Source organism: Lampetra fluviatilis, unplaced genomic scaffold (assembly GCF_964198595.1).
Source record: "Lampetra fluviatilis unplaced genomic scaffold, kcLamFluv1.1 SCAFFOLD_869, whole genome shotgun sequence".
NCBI classification, from domain to species: domain Eukaryota; kingdom Metazoa; phylum Chordata; class Hyperoartia; order Petromyzontiformes; family Petromyzontidae; genus Lampetra; species Lampetra fluviatilis.
In genome coordinates this window covers 14120-34909 of record NW_027621446.1, presented here as the reverse complement: position 1 = coordinate 34909, position 20790 = coordinate 14120, and the positions used below count along the sequence as shown (strand labels likewise).

The 20790-nt window shown below is 56.0% G+C and overlaps 1 protein-coding gene across 1 annotated transcript in view; it reads right to left on the bottom strand.

The window, feature by feature from the left end:
- Window positions 1-20790, bottom strand: part of LOC144955268 (cell division cycle protein 16 homolog) — a gene marked incomplete at both ends in the record, with an annotated part of 33639 nt that overhangs the window by 2394 nt on the left and 10455 nt on the right. Inside the window, 3 exons of the mRNA XM_078885546.1 lie at window positions 150-240; window positions 1011-1146; window positions 15044-15105. Coding sequence (XP_078741672.1) covers window positions 150-240; window positions 1011-1146; window positions 15044-15105 — 289 coding nt within the window. The remainder of the gene's footprint in view (window positions 1-149; window positions 241-1010; window positions 1147-15043; window positions 15106-20790) is intronic.

Here is a 20790-nt window from a genome sequence, read left to right as displayed (position 1 = left end):
GGTGAGCGCGTGGGTGAGCGAGTGGGTGGGTGAGTGAGCGAGCGGGTGAGTGAGTGAGTGAGTGAGCGAGCGAGCGAGTGAGTGAGTGAGTGAGTGAGCGGGTGAGTGAGTGAGTGAGTGAGTGAGCGAGCGGGTGAGTGGGTGAGTACCGACGTATGGCTCCATCTCGCCCACGTAGAGCTCCGTGCAGCTGGCCAGCATGTTGAGTGAGAAGGTGTCGTCCCTCCGGAGCCCCAGCGCCTGTTGACGCAGCGAGAGGGTGACGTTGTCACGGTGACGTGGTGAGGGTGACGTGGTGAGGGTGACGTTGTCATGGTGACGTGGTGAGGGTGACGTGGTGAGGGTGACGTGGTGAGGGTGACGTGGTGAGGGTGGAGGGTGACGTGGTGAGGGTGACGTGGTGAGGGTGACGTGGTGAGGGTGGAGGGTGACGTGGTGAGGGTGACGTGGTGAGGGTGACGTGGTGAGGGTGGAGGGTGACGTGGTGAGGGTGACGTGGTGAGGGTGACGTGGTGAGGGTGACGTGGTGAGGGTGACGTGGTGAGGGTGGAGGGTGACGTGGTGAGGGTGGAGGGTGACGTGGTGAGGGTGACGTGGTGAGGGTGGAGGGTGACGTGGTGAGGGTGACGTGGTGAGGGTGACGTGGTGAGGGTGACGTGGTGAGGGTGGAGGGTGGAGGGTGACGTGGTGAGGGTGACGTGGTGAGGGTGGAGGGTGACGTGGTGAGGGTGACGTGGTGAGGGTGACGTGGTGAGGGTGGAGGGTGGAGGGTGACGTGGTGAGGGTGACGTGGTGAGGGTGACGTGGTGAGGGTGACGTGGTGAGGGTGGAGGGTGGAGGGTGACGTGGTGAGGGTGGAGGGTGACGTGGTGAGGGTGACGTGGTGAGGGTGACGTGGTGAGGGTGGAGGGTGGAGGGTGACGTGGTGAGGGTGACGTGGTGAGGGTGACGTGGTGAGGGTGACGTGGTGAGGGTGGAGGGTGACGTTGCCACGGCGACGTGGCGGGCACCTTGTGGAAGTGGTCGATGGCCGACTTGAACTGTCCGGTGAGCGCCACCACATAACCCAGCGAGGCGTACGTCGTGGCGCTCTGTGGCACCAGCATCATCGCCTGCTGGTGGTACTCTAGCGCCTCGCCGTACCGCCTGGGGGGTGAGTGAGTAGGTGAGTGGGTGAGTGAGTAGGTGAGTAGGTGAGTGAGTAGGTGAGTGAGTGAGTAGGTGAGTGGGTGAGTGAGTAGGTGAGTAGGTGAGTGAGTAGGTGAGTAGGTGAGTGTGTGAGTAGGTGAGTAGGTGAGTGGGTGAGTGAGTAGGTGAGTAGGTGAGTGAGTACGTCGTGGCGCTCTGTGGCACCAGCATCATCGCCTGCTGGTGGTACTCTAGCGCCTCGCCGTACCGCCTGGGGGGTGAGTGAGTAGGTGAGTGGGTGAGTGAGTGAGTAGGTGAGTAGGTGAGTGTGTGAGTAGGTGAGTAGGTGAGTGGGTGAGTGAGTAGGTGAGTAGGTGAGTGAGTACGTCGTGGCGCTCTGTGGCACCAGCATCATCGCCTGCTGGTGGTACTCTAGCGCCTCGCTGTACCGCCTGGGGGGTGAGTAGGTGAGTAGGTGAGTGAGTAGGTGAGTGAGTGAGTAGGTGAGTAGGTGAGTGAGTAGGTGAGTAGGTGAGTGAGTACGTCGTGGCGCTCTGTGGCACCAGCATCATCGCCTGCTGGTGGTACTCTAGCGCCTCGCTGTACCGCCTGGGGGGTGAGTAGGTGAGTAGGTGAGTGAGTAGGTGAGTGAGTGAGTAGGTGAGTAGGTGAGTGAGTAGGTGAGTAGGTGAGTGAGTACGTCGTGGCGCTCTGTGGCACCAGCATCATCGCCTGCTGGTGGTACTCTAGCGCCTCGCTGTACCGCCTGGGGGGTGAGTAGGTGAGTAGGTGAGTGAGTAGGTGAGTGAGTGAGTAGGTGAGTAGGTGAGTGAGTAGGTGAGTAGGTGAGTGAGTACGTCGTGGCGCTCTGTGGCACCAGCATCATCGCCTGCTGGTGGTACTCTAGCGCCTCGCTGTACCGCCTGGGGGGTGAGTAGGTGAGTAGGTGAGTGAGTAGGTGAGTGAGTGAGTAGGTGAGTAGGTGAGTGAGTAGGTGAGTAGGTGAGTGAGTACGTCGTGGCGCTCTGTGGCACCAGCATCATCGCCTGCTGGTGGTACTCTAGCGCCTCGCTGTACCGCCTGGGGGGTGAGTAGGTGAGTAGGTGAGTGAGTAGGTGAGTGAGTGAGTAGGTGAGTAGGTGAGTGAGTAGGTGAGTAGGTGAGTGAGTACGTCGTGGCGCTCTGTGGCACCAGCATCATCGCCTGCTGGTGGTACTCTAGCGCCTCGCTGTACCGCCTGGGGGGTGAGTAGGTGAGTAGGTGAGTGAGTAGGTGAGTGAGTGAGTAGGTGAGTGAGTAGGTGAGTAGGTGAGTGAGTACGTCGTGGCGCTCTGTGGCACCAGCATCATCGCCTGCTGGTGGTACTCTAGCGCCTCGCTGTACCGCCTGGGGGGTGAGTAGGTGAGTAGGTGAGTGAGTAGGTGAGTGAGTGAGTAGGTGAGTAGGTGAGTGAGTAGGTGAGTAGGTGAGTGAGTACGTCGTGGCGCTCTGTGGCACCAGCATCATCGCCTGCTGGTGGTACTCTAGCGCCTCGCTGTACCGCCTGGGGGGTGAGTAGGTGAGTAGGTGAGTGAGTAGGTGAGTGAGTAGGTGAGTAGGTGAGTGAGTAGGTGAGTAGGTGAGTGAGTACGTCGTGGCGCTCTGTGGCACCAGCATCATCGCCTGCTGGTGGTACTCTAGCGCCTCGCTGTACCGCCTGGGGGGTGAGTAGGTGAGTAGGTGAGTGAGTAGGTGAGTGAGTGAGTAGGTGAGTAGGTGAGTGAGTAGGTGAGTGAGTACGTCGTGGCGCTCTGTGGCACCAGCATCATCGCCTGCTGGTGGTACTCTAGCGCCTCGCTGTACCGCCTGGGGGGTGAGTAGGTGAGTAGGTGAGTGAGTAGGTGAGTGAGTGAGTAGGTGAGTAGGTGAGTGAGTAGGTGAGTAGGTGAGTGAGTACGTCGTGGCGCTCTGTGGCACCAGCATCATCGCCTGCTGGTGGTACTCTAGCGCCTCGCTGTACCGCCTGGGGGGTGAGTAGGTGAGTAGGTGAGTGAGTAGGTGAGTGAGTAGGTGAGTAGGTGAGTGAGTAGGTGAGTAGGTGAGTGAGTACGTCGTGGCGCTCTGTGGCACCAGCATCATCGCCTGCTGGTGGTACTCTAGCGCCTCGCTGTACCGCCTGGGGGGTGAGTAGGTGAGTAGGTGAGTGAGTAGGTGAGTGAGTAGGTGAGGGTGTGAGTGAGTAGGTGAGTGGGTGAGTAGGTGAGTGAGTAGGTGAGGGTGTGAGTGAGTAGGTGAGTGGGTGAGTGGGTGAGTGAGTAGGTGAGTGAGTAGGTGAGTAGGTGAGGGTGTGAGTGAGTAGGTGAGTGGGTGAGTGGGTGAGTGAGTAGGTGAGTGAGTAGGTGAGTAGGTGAGGGTGTGAGTGAGTAGGTGAGTGTGTGAGTAGGTGAGTGAGTAGGTGAGTAGGTGAGGGTGTGAGTGAGTAGGTGAGTGGGTGAGTGAGTAGGTGAGTGAGTGAGTAGGTGAGTGAGTAGGTGAGTGAGTAGGTGAGTGTGTGAGTAGGTGAGTGAGTAGGTGAGGGTGTGAGTGAGTAGGTGAGTGAAGGGGTGAGTGGGTGAGTAGGTGAGTGAGTAGGTGAGTGGGTGAGTGGGTGAGTGAGTAGGTGAGTGAGTGAGTAGGTGAGTGAGTAGGTGAGTGTGTGAGTAGGTGAGTGAGTAGGTGAGTAGGTGAGGGTGTGAGTGAGTAGGTGAGTGAGTAGGTGAGTGTGTGAGTAGGTGAGTGAGTAGGTGAGTAGGTGAGGGTGTGAGTGAGTAGGTGAGTGGGTGAGTAGGTGAGTGAGTAGGTGAGTGTGTGAGTAGGTGAGTGAGTAGGTGAGTGGGTGAGGGTGTGAGTGAGTAAGTGAGGGTGTGAGTGAGTAGGTGAGTTGGTGAGTAGGTGAGTGAGTAGGTGAGTGTGTGAGTAGGTGAGTGAGTAGGTGAGTAGGTGAGGGTGTGAGTGAGTAGGTGAGTGGGTGAGTGGGTGAGTGAGTAGGTGAGTGAGTAGGTGAGTAGGTGAGGGTGTGAGTGAGTAGGTGTGTGAGTAGGTGAGTGAGTAGGTGAGTAGGTGAGGGTGTGAGTGAGTAGGTGAGTGGGTGAGTGGGTGAGTGAATAGGTGAGTGAGTAGGTGAGTAGGTGAGGGTGTGAGTGAGTAGGTGAGTGTGTGAGTAGGTGAGTGAGTAGGTGAGTAGGTGAGGGTGTGAGTGAGTAGGTGAGTGGGTGAGTGGGTGAGTGAGTAGGCGAGTGAGTGAGTAGGTGAGTGAGTAGGTGAGTGAGTAGGTGAGTGTGTGAGTAGGTGAGTGAGTAGGTGAGGGTGTGAGTGAGTAGGTGAGTGAAGGGGTGAGTGGGTGAGTAGGTGAGTGAGTAGGTGAGTGGGTGAGTGGGTGAGTGAGTAGGTGAGTGAGTGAGTAGGTGAGTAGGTGAGTGTGTGAGTAGGTGAGTGAGTAGGTGAGTAGGTGAGGGTGTGAGTGAGTAGGTGAGTGAGTAGGTGAGTGAGTACGTCGTGGCGCTCTGTGGCACCAGCATCATCGCCTGCTGGTGGTACTCTAGCGCCTCGTCGTACCGCCTGGGGGGTGAGTGAGTAGGTGAGTGGGTGAGTGAGTAGGTGAGTGAGTAGGTGAGTGAGTAGGTGAGTGGGTGAGTGAGTAGGTGAGTAGGTGAGTGAATGGGTGAGTAGGTGAGTAGGTGAGTGAGTAAGTGAGTGAGTGAGTAGGTGAGTGAGTGAGTAGGTGAGTGGGTAGGTGAGTAGGTGAGTGTGTGAGTAGGTGAGTGAGTAGGTGAGTGAGTGAGTAGGTGAGTGGGTAGGTGAGTAGGTGAGTGTGTGAGTAGGTGAGTGAGTAGGTGAGTAGGTGAGGGTGTGAGTGAGTAGGTGAGTGAGTAGGTGAGTGAGTACGTCGTGGCGTTCTGTGGCACCAGCATCATCGCCTGCTGGTGGTACTCTAGCGCCTCGCCGTACCGCCTGGGGGGTGAGTGAGTAGGTGAGTAGGTGAGTGAGTAGGTGAGTAGGTGAGTGAGTGAGTGAGTAGGTGAGTAGGTGAGTGGGTGAGTGGGTGAGTGAGTAGGTGAGTGAGTGAGTAGGTGAGTAGGTGAGTGAGTAGGTGAGTGAGTAGGTGAGTAGGTGAGTGAGTGAGTGAGTAGGTGAGTGAGTACGTGGTGGCGTTCTGTGGCACCAGCATCATCGCCTGCTGGTGGTACTCTAGCGCCTCGCTGTACCGCCTGGGGGGTGAGTAGGTGAGTGGGTGAGTGAGTAGGTGAGTGAGTGAGTAGGTGAGTGAGTAGGTGAGTGGGTGAGTGGGTGAGTGGGTAGGTGAGTGTGTGAGTAGGTGAGTGGGTGAGTGGGTGAGTGGGTAGGTGAGTGTGTGAGTAGGTGAGTGAGTGAGTGAGTGGGTGAGTGAGTAGGTGAGTGAGTAGGTGAGTGAGTAGGTGAGTGAGTAGGTGAGTAGGTGAGTGAGTAGGTGAGTGAGTGAGTAGGTGAGTGAGTAGGTGAGTGGGTGAGTAGGTGAGTGAGTGAGTAGGTGAGTGAGTAGGTGAGTGGGTGAGTGAGTAGGTGAGTAGGTGAGTGGGTGAGTGAGTAGGTGAGTAGGTGAGTGAGTACGTGGTGGCGCTCTGTGGCACCAGCATCATCGCCTGCTGGTGGTACTCTAGCGCCTCGCCGTACCGCCTGGGGGGTGAGTGAGTAGGTGAGTGGGTAGGTGAGTAGGTGAGTAGGTGAGTGAGTGAGTGAGTAGGTGAGTAGGTGAGTGGGTGAGTGGGTAGGTGAGTGAGTGGGTGAGTGAGTAGGTGAGTGAGTAGGTGAGTGGGTGAGTAGGTGAGTAGGTGAGTGAGTGGGTGAGTAGGTGAGTGAGTAGGTGAGTGAGTGAGTGAGTAAGTGAGTAGGTGAGTGGGTGAGTAGGTGAGTAGGTGAGGGTGTGAGTGAGTAGGTGGTGGCGCTCTGTGGCACCAGCATCATCGCCTGCTGGTGGTACTCTAGCGCCTCGCTGTACCGCCTGGGGGGTGAGTGAGTAGGTGAGTGGGTGAGTAGGTGAGTGAGTAGGTGAGGGTGTGAGTGAGTAGGTGAGTGGGTGAGTGGGTGAGTGAGTAGGTGAGTGAGTAGGTGAGTAGGTGAGGGTGTGAGTGAGTAGGTGAGTGGGTGAGTGGGTGAGTGAGTAGGTGAGTGAGTAGGTGAGTAGGTGAGGGTGTGAGTGAGTAGGTGAGTGTGTGAGTAGGTGAGTGAGTAGGTGAGTAGGTGAGGGTGTGAGTGAGTAGGTGAGTGGGTGAGTGGGTGAGTGAGTAGGTGAGTGAGTGAGTAGGTGAGTGAGTAGGTGAGTGAGTAGGTGAGTGTGTGAGTAGGTGAGTGAGTAGGTGAGGGTGTGAGTGAGTAGGTGAGTGAAGGGGTGAGTGGGTGAGTAGGTGAGTGAGTAGGTGAGTGGGTGAGTGGGTGAGTGAGTAGGTGAGTGAGTGAGTAGGTGAGTGAGTAGGTGAGTGTGTGAGTAGGTGAGTGAGTAGGTGAGTAGGTGAGGGTGTGAGTGAGTAGGTGAGTGAGTAGGTGAGTGTGTGAGTAGGTGAGTGAGTAGGTGAGTAGGTGAGGGTGTGAGTGAGTAGGTGAGTGGGTGAGTGGGTGAGTGAGTAGGCGAGTGAGTGAGTAGGTGAGTGAGTAGGTGAGTGAGTAGGTGAGTGTGTGAGTAGGTGAGTGAGTAGGTGAGGGTGTGAGTGAGTAGGTGAGTGAAGGGGTGAGTGGGTGAGTAGGTGAGTGAGTAGGTGAGTGGGTGAGTGGGTGAGTGAGTAGGTGAGTGAGTGAGTAGGTGAGTAGGTGAGTGTGTGAGTAGGTGAGTGAGTAGGTGAGTAGGTGAGGGTGTGAGTGAGTAGGTGAGTGAGTAGGTGAGTGAGTACGTCGTGGCGCTCTGTGGCACCAGCATCATCGCCTGCTGGTGGTACTCTAGCGCCTCGTCGTACCGCCTGGGGGGTGAGTGAGTAGGTGAGTGGGTGAGTGAGTAGGTGAGTGAGTAGGTGAGTGAGTAGGTGAGTGGGTGAGTGAGTAGGTGAGTAGGTGAGTGAATGGGTGAGTAGGTGAGTAGGTGAGTGAGTAAGTGAGTGAGTGAGTAGGTGAGTGAGTGAGTAGGTGAGTGGGTAGGTGAGTAGGTGAGTGTGTGAGTAGGTGAGTGAGTAGGTGAGTGAGTGAGTGGGTGAGTGAGTACGTGGTGGCGTTCTGTGGCACCAGCATCATCGCCTGCTGGTGGTACTCTAGCGCCTCGCCGTACCGCCTGGGGGGTGAGTGAGTAGGTGAGTAGGTGAGTGAGTAGGTGAGTAGGTGAGTGAGTGAGTGAGTAGGTGAGTAGGTGAGTGGGTGAGTGGGTGAGTGAGTAGGTGAGTGAGTGAGTAGGTGAGTAGGTGAGTGAGTAGGTGAGTGAGTAGGTGAGTAGGTGAGTGAGTGAGTGAGTAGGTGAGTGAGTACGTGGTGGCGTTCTGTGGCACCAGCATCATCGCCTGCTGGTGGTACTCTAGCGCCTCGCTGTACCGCCTGGGGGGTGAGTAGGTGAGTGGGTGAGTGAGTAGGTGAGTGAGTGAGTAGGTGAGTGAGTAGGTGAGTGGGTGAGTGGGTGAGTGGGTAGGTGAGTGTGTGAGTAGGTGAGTGGGTGAGTGGGTGAGTGGGTAGGTGAGTGTGTGAGTAGGTGAGTGAGTGAGTGAGTGGGTGAGTGAGTAGGTGAGTGAGTAGGTGAGTGAGTAGGTGAGTGAGTAGGTGAGTAGGTGAGTGAGTAGGTGAGTGAGTGAGTAGGTGAGTGAGTAGGTGAGTGGGTGAGTAGGTGAGTGAGTGAGTAGGTGAGTGAGTAGGTGAGTGGGTGAGTGAGTAGGTGAGTAGGTGAGTGGGTGAGTGAGTAGGTGAGTAGGTGAGTGAGTACGTGGTGGCGCTCTGTGGCACCAGCATCATCGCCTGCTGGTGGTACTCTAGCGCCTCGCCGTACCGCCTGGGGGGTGAGTGAGTAGGTGAGTGGGTAGGTGAGTAGGTGAGTAGGTGAGTGAGTGAGTGAGTAGGTGAGTAGGTGAGTGGGTGAGTGGGTAGGTGAGTGAGTGGGTGAGTGAGTAGGTGAGTGAGTAGGTGAGTGGGTGAGTAGGTGAGTAGGTGAGTGAGTGGGTGAGTAGGTGAGTGAGTAGGTGAGTGAGTGAGTGAGTAAGTGAGTAGGTGAGTGGGTGAGTAGGTGAGTAGGTGAGGGTGTGAGTGTGTGAGTGAGTAGGTGGTGGCGCTCTGTGGCACCAGCATCATCGCCTGCTGGTGGTACTCTAGCGCCTCGCTGTACCGCCTGGGGGGTGAGTGAGTAGGTGAGTGGGTGAGTAGGTGAGTGAGTAGGTGAGGGTGTGAGTGAGTAGGTGAGTGGGTGAGTGGGTGAGTGAGTAGGTGAGTGAGTAGGTGAGTAGGTGAGGGTGTGAGTGAGTAGGTGAGTGGGTGAGTGGGTGAGTGAGTAGGTGAGTGAGTAGGTGAGTAGGTGAGGGTGTGAGTGAGTAGGTGAGTGTGTGAGTAGGTGAGTGAGTAGGTGAGTAGGTGAGGGTGTGAGTGAGTAGGTGAGTGGGTGAGTGGGTGAGTGAGTAGGTGAGTGAGTGAGTAGGTGAGTGAGTAGGTGAGTGAGTAGGTGAGTGTGTGAGTAGGTGAGTGAGTAGGTGAGGGTGTGAGTGAGTAGGTGAGTGAAGGGGTGAGTGGGTGAGTAGGTGAGTGAGTAGGTGAGTGGGTGAGTGGGTGAGTGAGTAGGTGAGTGAGTGAGTAGGTGAGTGAGTAGGTGAGTGTGTGAGTAGGTGAGTGAGTAGGTGAGTAGGTGAGGGTGTGAGTGAGTAGGTGAGTGAGTAGGTGAGTGTGTGAGTAGGTGAGTGAGTAGGTGAGTAGGTGAGGGTGTGAGTGAGTAGGTGAGTGGGTGAGTGGGTGAGTGAGTAGGCGAGTGAGTGAGTAGGTGAGTGAGTAGGTGAGTGAGTAGGTGAGTGTGTGAGTAGGTGAGTGAGTAGGTGAGGGTGTGAGTGAGTAGGTGAGTGAAGGGGTGAGTGGGTGAGTAGGTGAGTGAGTAGGTGAGTGGGTGAGTGGGTGAGTGAGTAGGTGAGTGAGTGAGTAGGTGAGTAGGTGAGTGTGTGAGTAGGTGAGTGAGTAGGTGAGTAGGTGAGGGTGTGAGTGAGTAGGTGAGTGAGTAGGTGAGTGAGTACGTCGTGGCGCTCTGTGGCACCAGCATCATCGCCTGCTGGTGGTACTCTAGCGCCTCGTCGTACCGCCTGGGGGGTGAGTGAGTAGGTGAGTGGGTGAGTGAGTAGGTGAGTGAGTAGGTGAGTGAGTAGGTGAGTGGGTGAGTGAGTAGGTGAGTAGGTGAGTGAATGGGTGAGTAGGTGAGTAGGTGAGTGAGTAAGTGAGTGAGTGAGTGAGTAGGTGAGTGAGTGAGTAGGTGAGTGGGTAGGTGAGTAGGTGAGTGTGTGAGTAGGTGAGTGAGTAGGTGAGTGAGTGAGTGGGTGAGTGAGTACGTGGTGGCGTTCTGTGGCACCAGCATCATCGCCTGCTGGTGGTACTCTAGCGCCTCGCCGTACCGCCTGGGGGGTGAGTGAGTAGGTGAGTAGGTGAGTGAGTAGGTGAGTAGGTGAGTGAGTGAGTGAGTAGGTGAGTAGGTGAGTGGGTGAGTGGGTGAGTGAGTAGGTGAGTGAGTGAGTAGGTGAGTAGGTGAGTGAGTAGGTGAGTGAGTAGGTGAGTAGGTGAGTGAGTAGGTGAGTAGGTGAGTGAGTACGTGGTGGCGTTCTGTGGCACCAGCATCATCGCCTGCTGGTGGTACTCTAGCGCCTCGCTGTACCGCCTGGGGGGTGAGTAGGTGAGTGGGTGAGTGAGTAGGTGAGTGAGTGAGTAGGTGAGTGAGTAGGTGAGTGGGTGAGTGGGTGAGTGGGTAGGTGAGTGTGTGAGTAGGTGAGTGGGTGAGTGGGTGAGTGGGTAGGTGAGTGTGTGAGTAGGTGAGTGAGTGAGTGAGTGGGTGAGTGAGTAGGTGAGTGAGTAGGTGAGTGAGTAGGTGAGTGAGTAGGTGAGTAGGTGAGTGAGTAGGTGAGTGAGTGAGTAGGTGAGTGAGTAGGTGAGTGGGTGAGTAGGTGAGTGAGTGAGTAGGTGAGTGAGTAGGTGAGTGGGTGAGTGGGTGAGTGAGTAGGTGAGTAGGTGAGTGGGTGAGTGAGTAGGTGAGTAGGTGAGTGAGTACGTGGTGGCGCTCTGTGGCACCAGCATCATCGCCTGCTGGTGGTACTCTAGCGCCTCGCCGTACCGCCTGGGGGGTGAGTGAGTAGGTGAGTGGGTAGGTGAGTAGGTGAGTAGGTGAGTGAGTGAGTGAGTAGGTGAGTAGGTGAGTGGGTGAGTGGGTAGGTGAGTGAGTGGGTGAGTGAGTAGGTGAGTGAGTAGGTGAGTGGGTGAGTAGGTGAGTAGGTGAGTGAGTGGGTGAGTAGGTGAGTGAGTAGGTGAGTGAGTGAGTGAGTAAGTGAGTAGGTGAGTGGGTGAGTAGGTGAGTAGGTGAGGGTGTGAGTGTGTGAGTGAGTAGGTGGTGGCGCTCTGTGGCACCAGCATCATCGCCTGCTGGTGGTACTCTAGCGCCTCGCTGTACCGCCTGGGGGGTGAGTGAGTAGGTGAGTGGGTAGGTGAGTAGGTGAGTAGGTGAGTGAGTAGGTGAGGGTGTGAGTGAGTAGGTGAGTGGGTGAGTAGGTGAGTGAGTAGGTGAGGGTGTGAGTGAGTAGGTGAGTGGGTGAGTGGGTGAGTGAGTAGGTGAGTGAGTAGGTGAGTAGGTGAGGGTGTGAGTGAGTAGGTGAGTGGGTGAGTGGGTGAGTGAGTAGGTGAGTGAGTAGGTGAGTAGGTGAGGGTGTGAGTGAGTAGGTGAGTGTGTGAGTAGGTGAGTGAGTAGGTGAGTAGGTGAGGGTGTGAGTGAGTAGGTGAGTGGGTGAGTGGGTGAGTGAGTAGGTGAGTGAGTGAGTAGGTGAGTGAGTAGGTGAGTGAGTAGGTGAGTGTGTGAGTAGGTGAGTGAGTAGGTGAGGGTGTGAGTGAGTAGGTGAGTGAAGGGGTGAGTAGGTGAGTGAGTAGGTGAGTGGGTGAGTGGGTGAGTGAGTAGGTGAGTGAGTGAGTAGGTGAGTGAGTAGGTGAGTGTGTGAGTAGGTGAGTGAGTAGGTGAGTAGGTGAGGGTGTGAGTGAGTAGGTGAGTGAGTAGGTGAGTGTGTGAGTAGGTGAGTGAGTAGGTGAGTAGGTGAGGGTGTGAGTGAGTAGGTGAGTGGGTAAGTAGGTGAGTGAGTAGGTGAGTGTGTGAGTAGGTGAGTGAGTAGGTGAGTGGGTGAGGGTGTGAGTGAGTAAGTGAGGGTGTGAGTGAGTAGGTGAGTTGGTGAGTAGGTGAGTGAGTAGGTGAGTGTGTGAGTAGGTGAGTGAGTAGGTGAGTGGGTGAGGGTGTGAGTGAGTAGGTGAGTGGGTGAGTGGGTGAGTGAGTAGGTGAGTGAGTAGGTGAGTAGGTGAGGGTGTGAGTGAGTAGGTGAGTGGGTGAGTAGGTGAGTGAGTAGGTGAGTGGGTGAGTGGGTGAGTGAGTAGGTGAGTGAGTAGGTGAGTAGGTGAGGGTGTGAGTGAGTAGGTGAGTGTGTGAGTAGGTGAGTAGGTGAGTAGGTGAGGGTGTGAGTGAGTAGGTGAGTGGGTGAGTGGGTGAGTGAGTAGGTGAGTGAGTGTGTGAGTAGGTGAGTGAGTAGGTGAGTAGGTGAGGGTGTGAGTGAGTAGGTGAGTGGGTGAGTGGGTGAGTGAGTGAGTGAGTAGGTGAGTGAGTGAGTAGGTGAGTGAGTAGGTGAGTGTGTGAGTAGGTGAGTGAGTAGGTGAGTAGGTGAGGGTGTGAGTGAGTAGGTGAGTGGGTGAGTGAGTAGGTGAGTGAGGTGAGTGGGTGAGGGTGTGAGTGAGTAGGTGAGTGGGTGAGTGGGTGAGTGAGTAGGTGAGTGAGTAGGTGAGTAGGTGAGGTTGTGAGTGAGTAGGTGAGTGGGTGAGTGGGTGAGTGAGTAGGTGAGTGAGTGAGTAGGTGAGTGAGTGGGTGAGTAGGTGAGGGTGTGAGTGAGTGAGTAGGTGAGTGAGTAGGTGAGTGTGTGAGTAGGTGAGTAGGTGAGGGTTTGAGTGAGTAGGTGAGTGTGTGAGTAGGTGAGTGAGTAGGTGAGTGGGTGAGGGTGTGAGTGAGTAGGTGAGTGGGTGAGTGGGTGAGTGAGTAGGTGAGTGAGTAGGTGAGTAGGTGAGGGTGTGAGTGAGTAGGTGAGTGGGTGAGTAGGTGAGTGAGTAGGTGAGTGGGTGAGTGGGTGAGTGAGTAGGTGAGTGAGTAGGTGAGTAGGTGAGGGTGTGAGTGAGTAGGTGAGTGTGTGAGTAGGTGAGTAGGTGAGTAGGTGAGGGTGTGAGTGAGTAGGTGAGTGGGTGAGTGGGTGAGTGAGTAGGTGAGTGAGTGTGTGAGTAGGTGAGTGAGTAGGTGAGTAGGTGAGGGTGTGAGTGAGTAGGTGAGTGGGTGAGTGGGTGAGTGAGTGAGTGAGTAGGTGAGTGAGTGAGTAGGTGAGTGAGTAGGTGAGTGTGTGAGTAGGTGAGTGAGTAGGTGAGTAGGTGAGGGTGTGAGTGAGTAGGTGAGTGGGTGAGTGAGTAGGTGAGTGAGGTGAGTGGGTGAGGGTGTGAGTGAGTAGGTGAGTGGGTGAGTGGGTGAGTGAGTAGGTGAGTGAGTAGGTGAGTAGGTGAGGTTGTGAGTGAGTAGGTGAGTGGGTGAGTGGGTGAGTGAGTAGGTGAGTGAGTGAGTAGGTGAGTGAGTGGGTGAGTAGGTGAGGGTGTGAGTGAGTGAGTAGGTGAGTGAGTAGGTGAGTGTGTGAGTAGGTGAGTAGGTGAGGGTTTGAGTGAGTAGGTGAGTGGGTGAGTGAGTAGGTGAGTGAGTGAGTAGGTGAGTGAGTAGGTGAGTGTGTGAGTAGGTGAGTGAGTAGGTGAGTGGGTGAGGGTGTGAGTGAATAGGTGAGTTGGTGAGTAGGTGAGTAAGTAGGTGAGTAGGTGAGTGGGTAGGTGAGTGAGTAGGTGAGTGAGTAGGTGAGTGAGTAGTTGAGTGGGTGAGGGTGTGAGTGAGTAGGTGAGTAGGTGAGTGAGTAGGTGAGTAGGTGAGTGGGTGAGTGAGTGAGTGAGTAGGTGAGTGGGTGAGTGAGTGAGTAGGTGAGTGAGTGAGTAGGTGAGTAGGTGAGTAGGTGAGTGAGTAGGTGAGTAGGTGAGTGTGTGAGTAGGTGAGTGAGTAGGTGAGTGTGTGAGTAGGTGAGTGAGTAGGTGAGTGGGTGAGGGTGTGAGTAAGTAGGTGAGTGAGTGAGTGAGTAGGTGAGTGAGTGAGTAGGTGAGGGCGTGGGTGAGTAGGTGAGTTAGTAGGTGAGTGCGTGAGTGAGTAGGTGAGTTAGTAGGTGAGTGAGTAGGTGAGTGCGTGAGTGAGTAGGTGAGTGAGTAGGTGAGTGCGTGAGTGAGTAGGTGAGTGCGTGGGTGAGTGAGTAGGTGAGTGCGTGGGTGAGTAGGTGAGTAGGTGAGTGAGTAGGTGAGTAGGTGAGTGAGTAGGTGAGTGCGTGAGTAGGTGAGTAGGTGAGGGCGTGAGTGAGTAGGTGAGTAGGTGAGTGAGTAGGTGAGTGAGTAGGTGAGTAGGTGAGTGAGTAGGTGAGTGAGTGGGTGAGTAGGTGAGTAGGTGAGTGAGTGGGTGAGTAGGTGAGTGAGTAGGTGAGTAGGTGAGTGAGTAGGTGAGTGCGTGAATGAGTAGCTGAGTATGTGGGTGAGTAGGTGAGTATGTGGGTGAGTAGGTGAGTGAGTAGGTGAGTAGGTGAGTGAGTAGGTGAGTAGGTGAGTGAGTAGGTGAGTGAGTAGGTGAGTGAGTAGGTGAGTGGGTGAGTAGGTGAGTGAGTAGGTGAGTAGGTGAGTGAGTAGGTGAGTGAGTAGGTGAGTGAGTAGGTGAGTGGGTGAGTAGGTGAGTGAGTAGGTGAGTGAGTAGGTGAGGGTGTGGGTGAGTAGGTGAGTAGGTGAGTGAGTAGGTGAGGGTGTGGGTGAGTAGGTGAGTAGGTGAGTGAGTAGGTGAGGGTGTGGGTGAGTAGGTGAGTAGGTGAGTGAGTAGGTGAGTGAGTAGGTGAGTGAGTAGGTGAGTGGGTGAGTAGGTGAGTGAGTAGGTGAGTGAGTAGGTGAGGGTGTGGGTGAGTAGGTGAGTAGGTGAGTGAGTAGGTGAGGGTGTGGGTGAGTAGGTGAGTAGGTGAGTGAGTAGGTGAGGGTGTGGGTGAGTAGGTGAGTAGGTGAGTGAGTAGGTGAGGGTGTGGGTGAGTAGGTGAGTAGGTGAGTGAGTAGGTGAGTGAGTAGGTGAGTAGGTGAGTGAGTAGGTGAGTGAGTAGGTGAGTGAGTAGGTGAGTGGGTGAGTAGGTGAGTGAGTAGGTGAGTAGGTGAGTGAGTAGGTGAGTGAGTAGGTGAGTGAGTAGGTGAATGGGTGAGTAGGTGAGTGAGTAGGTGAGTAGGTGAGTGAGTAGGTGAGTAGGTGAGTGAGTAGGTGAGTAGGTGAGTAGGTGAGTGAGTAGGTGAGTGAGTAGGTGAGTAGGTGAGTGAGTAGGTGAGTAGGTGAGTGAGTAGGTGAGTAGGTGAGTAGGTGAGTGAGTAGGTGAGTGAGTAGGTGAGGGTGTGGGTGAGTAGGTGAGTAGGTGAGTAGGTGAGTGAGTAGGTGAGTGAGTAGGTGAGGGTGTGGGTGAGTAGGTGAGTAGTTGAGTAGGTGAGTGAGTAGGTGAGTGAGTAGGTGAGTGAGTAGGTGAGTAGGTGAGTAGGTGAGTAGGTGAGTGAGTAGGTGAGTGAGTAGGTGAGTGAGTAGTTGAGTAGGTGAGTGAGTAGGTGAGTGAGTAGGTGAGTGAGTAGTTGAGTAGGTGAGTGAGTAGGTGAGTGAGTAGGTGAGTCGTGCCGTACTCACTGCAGCTTGCGACACACGTGTCCCAGATTGTTCAAGAGAGGCTCCCACTTCTCGGCTGTGACCTGTGACACACAAACGCACGGGTCAGCGGGTGGTTAGGTGAGTGGGTGGTTAGGTGAGTGGGTGGTTAGGTGAGTGGGTGGTTAGGTGAGTGGGTGGTTAGGTGAGTGGATGGTTAGGTGAGTGGGTGGTTAGGTGAGTGGGTGGTTAGGTGAGTGGGTGGTTAGGTGAGTGGGTGGTTAGGTGAGTGGGTGAGCAGGTGGTGAGGTGAGTGGGTGGTTAGGTGAGTGGGTGGTTAGGTGAGCGGGTGGTTAGGTGAGTGGATGGTTAGGTGAGTGGGTGGTTAGGTGAGTGGGTGGTTAGGTGAGCGGGTGGTTAGGTGAGTGGGTGGTTAGGTGAGTGGGTGGTTAGGTGAGCGGGTGGTTAGGTGAGTGAGTGGGTGAGCAGATGGGTGAGTGGTTAGGTGAGTGGGTGGTTAGGTGAGTGGGTGGTTAGGTGAGTGGGTGGTTAGGTGAGTGGGTGGTTAGGTGAGTGGGTGGTTAGGTGAGCGGGTGGTTAGGTGAGTGAGTGGGTGAGCAGATGGGTGAGTGGTTAGGTGAGTGGGTGGTTAGGTGAGTGGGTGGTTAGGTGAGTGGGTGGTTAGGTGAGCGGGTGGTTAGGTGAGTGGATGGTTAGGTGAGTGGGTGAGCGGGTGGTTAGGTGAGTGGGTGGTGAGGTGAGTGGGTGAGCGGGTGGTTAGGTGAGCGGGTGGTTAGGTGAGTGGGTGAGTGGGTGGTTAGGTGAGTGGGTGGTGAGGTGAGTGGGTGGTTAGGTGAGTGGGTGAGCGGGTGGTTAGGTGAGCGGGTGGTTAGGTGAGTGGGTGAGCGGGTGGTTAGGTGAGCGGGTGGTTAGGTGAGTGGGTGAGCGGGTGAGTTGGTGGTTAGGTGAGTGGGTGAGCGGGTGGTTAGGTGAGTGGGTGGTTAGGTGAGTGGGTGAGCGGGTGAGTTGGTGGTTAGGTGAGTGGGTGAGCGGGTGGTTAGGTGAGTGGGTGGTGAGGTGAGTGGGTGAGCGGGTGGTTAGGTGAGTGGGTGGTGAGGTGAGTGGGTGAGCGGGTGGTTAGGTGAGTGGATGGTTAGGTGAGTGGGTGGTTAGGTGAGTGGGTGGTTAGGTGAGTGGGTGAGTGGGTGGTGAGGTGAGTGGGTGGTGAGGTGAGTGGGTGAGCGGGTGGTTAGGTGAGCGGGTGGTTAGGTGAGTGGGTGGTTAGGTGAGTGGGTGAGTGGGTGGTGAGGTGAGTGGGTGGTTAGGTGAGTGGGTCAGCGGGTGGTTAGGTGAGTGGGTGGTTAGGTGAGTGGGTGGTTAGGTGAGTGGGTGGTTAGGTGAGTGGGTGAGCGGGTGGTGAGGTGAGTGGGTGGTTAGGTGAGTGGGTGGTTAGGTGAGTGGGTGGTTAGGTGAGTGGGTGAGCGGGTGGTGAGGTGAGTGGGTGGTTAGGTGAGTGGGTGGTTAGGTGAGCGGGTGGTTAGGTGAGTGGGTGAGCGGGTGGTTAGGTGAGCGGGTGGTTAGGTGAGTGGATGGTTAGGTGAGTGGGTGAGCGGGTGGTTAGGTGAGTGGGTGGTTAGGTGAGTGGGTGAGCGGGTGGTTAGGTGAGTGGGTGGTTAGGTGAGTGGGTGGTTAGGTGAGTGGGTGAGCGGGTGAGTTGGTGGTTAGGTGAGTGGGTGAGCGGGTGGTTAGGTGAGTGGGTGGTTAGGTGAGTGGGTGAGCGGGTGAGTTGGTGGTTAGGTGAGTGGGTGAGCGGGTGGTTAGGTGAGTGGGTGGTGAGGTGAGTGGGTGAGCGGGTGGTTAGGTGAGTGGATGGTTAGGTGAGTGGGTGAGCGGGTGGTTAGGTGAGTGGGTGGTTAGGTGAGTGGGTGAGCGGGTGGTTAGGTGAGTGGGTGAGCGGGTGGTTAGGTGAGTGGGTGGTTAGGTGAGTGGGTGAGTGGGTGGTTAGGTGAGTGGGTGGTTAGGTGAGTGGGTGAGCGGGTGGTTAGGTGAGTGGGTGGTTAGGTGAGTGGGTGAGCGGGTGGTTAGGTGAGCGGGTGGTTAGGTGAGTGGGTGAGCGGGTGGTTAGGTGAGTGGGTGGTTAGGTGAGTGGGTGAGCGGGTGGTCAGGTGAGTGGATGGTTAGGTGAGTGGGTGTGCGGGTGGTTAGGTGAGCGGGTGGTTAGGTGAGTGGATGGTTAGGTGAGTGGGTGGTTAGGTGAGTGGGTGGTTAGGTGAGTGGGTGAGCGGGTGGTTAGGTGAGTGGGTGGTGAGGTGAGTGGGTGGTTAGGTGAGTGGGTGAGCGGGTGGTTAGGTGAGCGGGTGGTGAGGTGAGTTGGTGGTTAGGTGAGTGGGTGAGCGGGTGGTTAGGTGAGTGGGTGGTGAGGTGAGTGGGTGGTTAGGTGAGTGGGTGAGCGGGTGGTTAGGTGAGCGGGTGGTTAGGTGAGTGGGTGGTGAGGTGAGTTGGTGGTTAGGTGAGTGGGTGAGCGGGTGGTTAGGTGAGTGGGTGGTGAGGTGAGTGGGTGGTTAGGTGAGTGGGTGAGCGGGTGGTTAGGTGAGCGGGTGGTTAGGTGAGTGGATGGTTAGGTGAGTGGGTGAGCGGGTGGTTAGGTGAGTGGGTGGTTAGGTGAGTGGGTGGTTAGGTGAGTGGGTGAGCGGGTGGTTAGGTGAGTGGGTGGTGAGGTGAGTGGGTGAGCGGGTGGTTAGGTGAGTGGATGGTTAGGTGAGTGGGTGAGCGGGTGGTTAGGCGAGTGGGTGAGCAGATGAGTGAGTGGGTGGGTGGGTGAGCAGATGGGTGAGTGGTTAGGTGCATGGGTGGGTGAGTGAGTGGATGGTTAGGTGAGTAAGTGGGTGGGTGAATGAGAGAGCGGATGATTGAGTGGGCGGATGAGTCGGTGAATAAGTGGGTAGGGTGAGAAGTTGAGTCGGTGGGTGAGTGAGTGAGTCGGTGGGTGAGTGAGTGGGTGAGTGGGTGAGTGGGTGGGTGAGTGGGTGAGGTGAGTGAGTGGGTGAGTAGGTGAGAAGGTGAGTGGGTGGGTGAGTGAGTGCGTGGGTGAGTAGGTGAGTGGTTGGGTGAGTAGGTGAGTGGTTGGGTGAGTAGGTGAGTGGGTGGGTGAGTAGGTGAGTGGTTGGGTGAGTAGGTGAGTGGTTGGGTGAGTAGGTGAGTGGTTGGGTGAGTAGGTGAGTGGGTGGGTGAGTAGGTGAGTGGGTGGATGAGTGAGTGCGTGGGTGAGTAGGTGAGTGGTTGGGTGAGTAGGTGAGTGGGTGAGTGAGTAGGTGAGTGGTTGGGTGAGTGAGTGGGTGAGTAGGTGAGAAGTTGGGTGAGTAGGTGAGTGGGTGGGTGGGTGAGTAGGTGAGTGAGTAGGTGAGTGGGTGGGTGAGTAGGTGAGTGGTTGGGTGAGTAGGTGAGTGGTTGGGTGAGTAGGTGAGTGGGTGGGTGAGTAGGTGAGTGGGTGGGTGAGTGAGTGCGTGGGTGAGTATGTGAGTGGTTGGGTGAGTAGGTGATTGGGTGGGTGAGTAGGTGAGTGAGTAGGTGAGTGGGTGGGTGGGTGAGTAGGTGAGTGAGTAGGTGAGTAGGTGGGTGAGTAGGTGAGTGAGTGCGTTGGTGAGTAGGTGAGTGCTTGGGTGAGTGGGGTGAGTGGGGTGAGTGGGTGGGTGAGTAGGTGAGTGAGTGGGTGAGTAGGTGAGTGGGTGGGTGAGTAGGTGAGTGCGTGGGTGAGTGAGTGGGTGAGTAGGTAAGTGGTTGGGTGGGTGAGTAGGTGAGTGGTTCGGTGAGTAGGTGAGTGGTTGAGTGAGTAGGTGAGTGAGTGGGTGAGTAGGTGAGTGGGTGAGTGCGTGGGTGAGTGGTTGGGTGGGTGAGTGGGTGGGTGAGGAAGTGAGTGGGTGGGTGAGTAGGTGAGTGGTTGGGTGAGTAGGTGAGTGAGTAGGTGAGTGGTTGGGTGAGTAGGTGAGTGGTTGGGTGAGTAGGTGAGTGAGTGGGTGAGTAGGTGAGTGGGTGAGTGCGTGGGTGAGTGGTTGGGTGGGTGAGTGGGTGGGTGAGGAGGTGAGTGGGTGGGTGAGTAGGTGAGTAGGTGGGCGAGTAGGTGAGTGAGTGGGTGGGTGAGTAAGTGAGTAGGTGGGTGAGTAGGTGAGTGGTTGGGTGAGTAGGTGAGTGAGTGCGTGGTAGATTAGGTGAGTGGTTGGGTGAGTAGGTGAGTGAGTGCATGGGTGAGTAGGTGAGTGGTTGGGTGAGTAGGTGAGTGAGTGGGTGGGTAGGTGAGTGAGTGGGTGAGTGGGTGGGTGAGGTGAGTGAGTGGGTAAGTAGGTGAGTGGGTGGGTGGGTGAGTAGGTGAGTGAGTGAGTGGGTGAGTAGGTGAGTGGTTGGGTGAGTAGGTGAGTGGGTGGGTGAGTAGGTGAGTGAGTGGGTGAATGAGTAGGTGAGTAGGTGGGTGAGTAGGTGAGTGGGTGGGTGAGTAGGTGAGTGAGTGCGTGGGTGAGTAGGTGAGTGGTTGGGTGAGTAAGTGAGTGAGTGGGTGAGTAGGTGAGTGGGTGAGTGCGTGGGTGAGTGGTTGGGTGGGTGAGTGGGTGGGTGAGGAGGTGAGTGGGTGGGTGAGTAGGTGAGTAGGTGGGTGAGTAGGTGAGTGAGTGGGTGGGTGAGTAAGTGAGTAGGTGGGTGAGTAGGTGAGTGGTTGGGTGAGTCGGTGAGTGGGTGGGTGAGTAGGTGAGTGGGTGGGTGAGTAGGTGAGTGAGTGCGTGGTAGATTAGGTGAGTGGTTGGGTGAGTAGGTGAGTGAGTGCATGGGTGAGTAGGTGAGTGGTTGGGTGAGTAGGTGAGTGAGTGGGTGGGTAGGTGAGTGAGTGGGTGAGTGGGTGGGTGAGGTGAGTGAGTGGGTAAGTAGGTGAGTGGGTGGGTGGGTGAGTAGGTGAGTGAGTGAGTGGGTGAGTAGGTGAGTGGTTGGGTGAGTAGGTGAGTGGGTGGGTGAGTAGGTGAGTGAGTGGGTGAATGAGTAGGTGAGTAGGTGGGTGAGTAGGTGAGTGGGTGGGTGACCGAGTGGGTGGGTGAGTAGGTGAGTGAGTGCGTGGGTGAGTAGGTGAGTGGTTGGGTGAGTAAGTGAGTGGGTGGGTGAGTAGGTGAGTGGTTAGGTGAGTAAGTGAGTGGGTGGGTGAGTAGGTGAGTGGTTGGGTGAGTGAGTAGGTGAGTGGTTGGGTGAGTGAGTAGGTGAGTGGTTGGGTGAGTGAGTAGGTGAGTGGTTGGGTGAGTGAGTAGGTAAGTGGTTGGGTGAGTGAGTAGGTGAGTGGTTGGGTGAGTCAGTAGGTGAGTGGTTGGGTGAGTGAGTAGGTGAGTGAGTGGGTGGGTGAGTAGGTGAGTGGTTGGGTGGGTGAGTAGGTGAGTGGTTGGGTGAGTGAGTAGGTGAGTGGGTGGGTGAGTGAGTGGGTGGGTGAGTAGGTGAGTGGTTGGGTGAGTGAGTAGGTGAGTGGTTGGGTGAGTGAGTAGGTGAGTGGTTGGGTGAGTGAGTAGGTGAGTGGTTGGGTGAGTGAGTAGGTGAGTGGTTGGGTGAGTGAGTAGGTGAGTGGTTGGGTGAGTGAGTAGGTGAGTGGTTGGGTGAGTGAGTAGGTGAGTGGTTGGGTGAGTGAGTAGGTGAGTGGTTGGGTGAGTGAGTAGGTGAGTGGTTGGGTGAGTGAGTAGGTGAGTGGTTGGGTGAGTGAGTAGGTGAGTGGTTGGGTGAGTGAGTAGGTGAGTGGTTGGGTGAGTGAGTAGGTGAGTGGTTGGGTGAGT